The sequence below is a fragment of the Chionomys nivalis genome, chromosome 24 (assembly GCF_950005125.1).
Source record: "Chionomys nivalis chromosome 24, mChiNiv1.1, whole genome shotgun sequence".
NCBI lineage: Eukaryota > Metazoa > Chordata > Mammalia > Rodentia > Cricetidae > Chionomys > Chionomys nivalis.
Genome location: NC_080109.1, coordinates 24188878 through 24194877, shown reverse-complemented (window position 1 = coordinate 24194877; position 6000 = coordinate 24188878). Strand labels below are relative to the sequence as shown.

At 53.8% G+C, this 6000-nt stretch overlaps 1 protein-coding gene across 1 annotated transcript in view; it reads left to right on the top strand.

Moving 5' to 3' along the window:
* The first annotated feature begins 2291 nt into the window (after nucleotides 1–2291).
* Nucleotides 2292–6000, top strand: part of Foxo1 (forkhead box O1) — an 82498-nt gene continuing 78789 nt past the window's right edge. Inside the window, exon 1 of the mRNA XM_057757025.1 lies at nucleotides 2292–3316. Coding sequence (XP_057613008.1) covers nucleotides 2702–3316 — 615 coding nt within the window. The 5' untranslated portion in view covers nucleotides 2292–2701. The remainder of the gene's footprint in view (nucleotides 3317–6000) is intronic.

Sequence of the window (6000 nt, the reverse complement as noted above, 5' to 3'; positions counted from 1 at the left end):
GTGCCTGCTCTCCCAGTGACTCCTGCGTTCGCACGCTTCTCCATCCTTGCGAGGCTGGGAAATGACGGTTCCACAAGGCTTTTCTTTAGAGAAGAGTTTGTACCAGGCAAAGTCAGGAAACAAATGAGACACTCAGCAATGCCCTGTGCTTCAGTAAACTGACATTTTGACACAATTGTAGAATCTGTATCAACCTTTTAAGACACCTTAAAAATATTTTGTCCTTTGTATTATGACATTGACAGTACGGGTTCTTGAATTCTTTTCCTTTTTGGTATTGAACTCAGGGCTTCTTCACACACACTAAGCCTGTGCTCTCCCACTAGCCCATACTATTGAGAGAAACTTAGGGGATAGTGGGCTTAGAGAATTTGAAGATTTGGTGAAAGATTTAGAAAAACTCCTTTAATCAAATGCTCTTATCCCAGAGAAACACGTCCCGGGAAACCGGAATAGAAATGAGGTTAGGGCCAAATTCACAGCTGGGCTCCATTGCCAAGAATGATCCACTAATACTCCTCCTATTGCAGGGTGCGGCTGTCTGAACGTGGGCCCATCTCGGCAAACTGGAACTGGAATGGGAAGGAGTAGCAACGAGTTGTGCTTTGTGGTCGTTTATGCTCACTGATTTACTCAAGTCTCCTAGCGGCTGCCAAAGAAGACCCCACCTGCCAGAATTTATAGCCAAGGTGAAGAGAAGAGATGACAGTCAACCTCCATCCCTCCCCAGCACTTCTGGTTCAGAATCTCCACCCGCATCTCTTTTCAAATCACTAGGAAACCATTGCAATGAAAGGATTATGAAGAAATGGTGGCCTGGACTAGAGAGATGCTTGAGATATGAGGAATAAACCTCTACATAGTTTTAACCTTTGTAAGAAAACCGGGCCTTTCTTTAGATGCCCCCTTTTAAACAGAAGAATTCCACGTAGGAAAGAAGAGTGGAATGCAACAGCAACAGGAAATTAGGAGCTGTCTTTTTTGGACACATTCAAAACCCTAATACTCATCTTCAAGTCTAAGGCATCCTATTCATTAAAAGAAAATGCCATCCATATTTCTCTTAAAAGAGAAAGCAAATCAGAAAACCAAGCTAGGAAACGTTTTCTCCTGCTCTGTAAGACGAAAAGGATCATTGTCTTTGTATCTCTGGCCCTGCTGAGCCTATCTTAGATATCCAGATGTGGGAGCTCGCACTGGGAAAAGTGAGGTGCAGGTGGGAGCAGGCCGATGGCGCAGAAGCAGGAAGTTTAAAGGACCCGGGGCGGGGGGGGGGGGTAGTGGGGTGGGGTGGGTGGAGGCTGTGCCCCGGGGAGAGGAGGGGCTGTGCCCCAACTCTTGGGTCTGATCTCCTTTTTCGATTTCACTCAACACCCTATCGCTTCCATTCTAAATAAAAAGAACTAAGCAACCAGTTGAATTTATGGGTAATAAAGTGCCAAGGTTGTTTCTAAACGCTCTCCTGACCCTTTGGCCACCACTCCGGTTCTCAGGGGGACAGTGAGATTCCCGCGGCAGGAAAGCGGTTCCCACAGAAGACTTCAGATCCGAGGCGCTACTGGATCTGTGTGTCTGTGCAAACGTAGTGTCTTCTCCCCCGAGCCGCACCTCTTCTGGGTTCAGGATGACTGGCAGCTGGGGGCTGGACCGAACCGCAGCGTCTCAGCTCGCAGGTGTGCAAGGGTAACGCGGGAAGGGGGGGGGGGGACAGGGAGCCGCAGAGCCTCTGGTCTCCACTGTAGGATCTTCTGGGGCGGCCCGGACAGATGCCAGCTTAAGAAAACATTCCTCCAAAACAAACCCCACCGACTTCCCCGGAGCTCCGCGAAGACGCGTGGGCGGAGCGGGCTTAGTGGAATCCACGAGGCGCCCCGCCGCCCACGTCGCGTCCGGGAGCGCGCAGCGGCCCCGCGCCACCCCTCGAGTCGGGGTTTGGGCTCCGAGGAGTACTCGTTTGCACTCTGTAGTAAACAAAAGTATGGTCGCCGCCTCCTCGCTGGTTTGCCTCTGAACAATCCGAACTCTGAGAGGCGAGAGACTCAGAAACACTTGAAAATTACAGAAAAATAATAACGGAGATTGAAAAAAAAAAAGTGTGTGAGAAAGAAAAACACCCCACTACCCCCCACCAACCTACTGCCGCCTCCCGAGGGAGAGCAGCGCCCGCCCAGGCCCGCGCTTATTGGCTAGCTGGGCGGAGACGTGGCGCGTCCATTGGCTGCGCTGGCTGTCAGTCAGGGGCGGGTCGGCGCGCGCGCCGCCGCGGGCGGGGAGCCTCTGCAGATCCCGTAAGTCGGGAGGCTGCGGAGTCGCTGCAGTCCCTGCCACCGCCACATTCAACAGGCAGCAGCGCCGCTGTCGCGCGGCCGCGGGGAGAAGGAGCAAGCGGCCCGCGGCGTCCGCCCGTCTGCTCTTGCGTCCGCGGCCCTGTCAGCAGGAGCGTGGCGCCCGAGCTGCCGGGCCCCGCGGCCTGGTCCGTGTCCCGAACAAGCCACGAACTCGGAGGATCTTGGACCCGCGGTGGCCCAGCAGCGAAGTTAAGTTCTGGGCGCGTCCGTCCGCCGCGCCGCGCCTCGCTCCGGCGTGCGTCCGCTGACCGCGGCCCCCAATCTCGGAGCGACTCTCCGGTCGCCCCGCTCCGCGCGCCCGGTGGCCGCGGCTCCCGGTCCTTTCTGCTGGTGGGGGAGGGGCGGGGGTCACCATGGCCGAAGCGCCCCAGGTGGTGGAGACCGACCCGGACTTCGAGCCGCTGCCTCGGCAGCGCTCCTGCACCTGGCCGCTGCCCAGGCCGGAGTTTAACCAGTCCAACTCGACCACCTCCAGCCCGGCGCCGTCGGGCGGCGCGGCCACCAACCCCGATGCCACGGCGACCCTGGCCTCGGCGTCCGCTGTCAGCACCGACTTCATGAGCAACCTGAGCCTGCTGGAGGAGAGTGAGGACTTCGCGCGGGCGCCCGGCTGCGTGGCTGTGGCGGCCGCGGCTGCTGCCAGCAGGGGCCTGTGCGGGGACTTCCAGGGCCCCGAGGCGGGCTGCGTGCACCCGGCGCCGCCGCAGCAACCCCCGCCGACCGGGCCGCTGGCGCAGCCCCCACCCGTGCCCCCCGCCGCCGCCGGGCCACTCGCGGGACAGCCGCGCAAGAGCAGTTCGTCGCGTCGCAACGCGTGGGGCAACCTGTCGTACGCCGACCTCATCACCAAGGCCATCGAGAGCTCGGCCGAGAAGAGGCTCACCCTGTCGCAGATCTACGAGTGGATGGTGAAGAGCGTGCCCTACTTCAAGGATAAGGGCGACAGCAACAGCTCGGCCGGCTGGAAGGTGAGCGGCCTCTCGGGGTGGCCCTGGGGGACGTGGTGGGGCGGGCGGGAGAATCGGCGGTGTGGGTTTGCGGGTCCCGGAAATGGCAGGGCGTGCGCGGGGAGAGCGGGTGTGAAATGGCAGGTGTGCCGGGGGCTCCACCGAGATCTGGAGCTTTGGACCGGGTGCACGCGAGGGAGTTCGAAGTGGGACCCGGAAAGGGCTTGTTTGGGCACTAAGTGCAACGCCAGAGCAGGCGTGAAAGTTAGCTAGCTGTCGGAGCGAGGGGGTCACATCGAAGGGCTCCCCACTTGCCACCCCGGACCTGCGAGGCTTCGGGCGGCTGCTCCCCGCCCACACGCGCACCCACTCTCCCAGCTTTTGGCGGTCAAGGTTCCCCCGGACCCGCCAACTGAGGTCTGAGCTGGAGTCCTGGCGACATCCCGCTTGCCGCACACGCACCCTTCGGGGCTCCGGCTGCCGGTGGACTGGCTAAAATACGCGCGGCTGGCAGAGCTCGGTGCAGGCCCGCAGCAGCCGAAGGTTCCCGAGGCCGGAGCAGATTTGGTTTTTATCCAAAGTGGCCTGAGCAGGTGGTCGAGCGTGCCCACTCACAGGGTAGGGTGTCGGACCCGTGCGAGTGGGCGGCCACGGCTTTTAGGCTCTGGGCAACCTAAAGTTCAAGTGTGACCCTTGGCCGGGGCGGGAGGCGGCGGGGAGGGAGGGACCGCGTGCACAGGAAGCTAGGGCCTTTAAAGGGCCAGTGCCTCCAGCCTGGGAGGCCACACTAGCACTCGGGGAAGTGCTTCCACAGTTGGTCTTGCTTGGGGAGGGGCGTTTTTAATTGGAAGCGCCGAAGCTGCTACGCGTGACTAGATTCTGCATGGGTGTTTGTGAGTGCTTTCTCTAACCGTAAAGCATGGAGCGACCCACGAGGGGCAAGTGGGAGCTTTGAGTAAGTATTTGGTCAAAGTCTTAAGTGGGGTGCTCGCCAAAGACCGTCTGCCTCGAAGGAAGGTTGCAGATTGTAGATTTAGGTGCTCGTGGTCCTTGTTTACCTTTGTGAAGGTGGCTGGGAGAGGACTCAGGAGTTGGAACTGCGAAGTCCCTACCTGGTGGTGGTGGGTGATGTAAGGGCCTGGGGCCTTTTGGAGGAGAGAATTGAGATGTTGCACCGGGGTCACTCTCGCGGTGGTCACCCCTGGCTGACAGGGTCTCGGCGGCGGCACAGGTGGAACACAGATCTTAAGATTCTTCAGTTGAATGCAGCAGCGTTTAGCTTTTCTCCTTCCTGGTCTTGACTGTACAGCCTAGCAGAGATTGTTACAGCAAGGTGGTTTCACGCACATCCCTTGATCTAAAAGGTCAAGTTACTCACATCTTAGGAAAGTTCTTAAGAGAAAGAGCCAGGGTAGTTTTATTTTTGCCCCACTATGTTTTAAAGGTATATACTATGTCTGACATGCAATATTCCAAGTGTTCCAAAAAGTAAAATACCAATTTCTCATATTGTAATTCACAAAAATAGAGGTTCTCTATAAAATCCAATTTGACTTAACATTTGACTTAAGTTTTTGACTGCTTTAATAATCTGGAACTTCAGCTGTTAAATGAAACATTTGTCATTAAAACAAAGCAACAACAACAACAAAGCCTAAAACCCTTTGGACACCTGAAGTACAGTGTGTACTTAAGTTTTTGGAAAGAGATACAGCCTTCTTCAGTTTGTTTGAGTGCCTTTTAAGATAAAGTCAGTTTTAGTTTGCCTATCAAATGGCTTTGTGAAGATACTCTTCAACTAGAACTATACCTTAATTTTAAAAATTAGTTCTTAGAAAAATAGAGTTCTGGGTCATATTTTTAAATCTATTTTATTTTCATCCTTTTGATTTCTTAATAATTCAAGTGTAATTATTTATGTGTTTTTAATTTTTTTTTTCTCATTGGAGCTAAGAAACTTCTTAAGCGTGAAGGGTTCTTCAGAAGTGGGGGTCTAGCCACTGTTGCTTGAGCAACTGGCAAGTTTGGGGGTGGAGGAGCTAGTCACCACATTTTCCAAGGAGTAGATCTTGACTGTAAGAAGTCTGTCGGTGTGCCCTAAACTGTGACCAGTGTGTTTTCAGTCTTAGTAAAGGGGTATTTTAAGAGGAAACCTGAACCGTTGTAACTCAGAACGAGTCTTTTGGTTAAAGCTTTCATAAGATTCGGTTGTGATACTTGTTAAAACCAAGTTTCACTCTCAGATCTGAAAGATAACCCTGAAAATTCATTAAAAAGAAATTATATTATGACTTAAAATCCGATTCTAAGATGCAAATGAAGCAAAACTTAACTGTTATAGTGCCATGGAGAAGCAGCTCTGGAGCAGAGTATTTCCTCTGATTAACTGTTGAGAATTGGCCGAATCGTTAATTAAACTGTGCTTTGTGACCCACTTCCTGGGACTTCCCTGAGAATTTGAAAGTCTTTTACAAAGGACAGAATAACTGGAAAGCTGTTAGTGTCCAAACATTACTTTTAGAAATCAGGACATAGTTCAGTTGGTAGAATGGTTTCCTAGCATGCAGGAGATTCTGGGTTCACTCCCTAGCACTGTGGAAACAGGGTGTGGTGGTACAGGCTATTTTTCTAGCGCTTGTCTGTAGTCCCCAGGTAAACAGGGAAATGGTGCATATTTGTATATACAGGTCAGACATTTTTGGAGA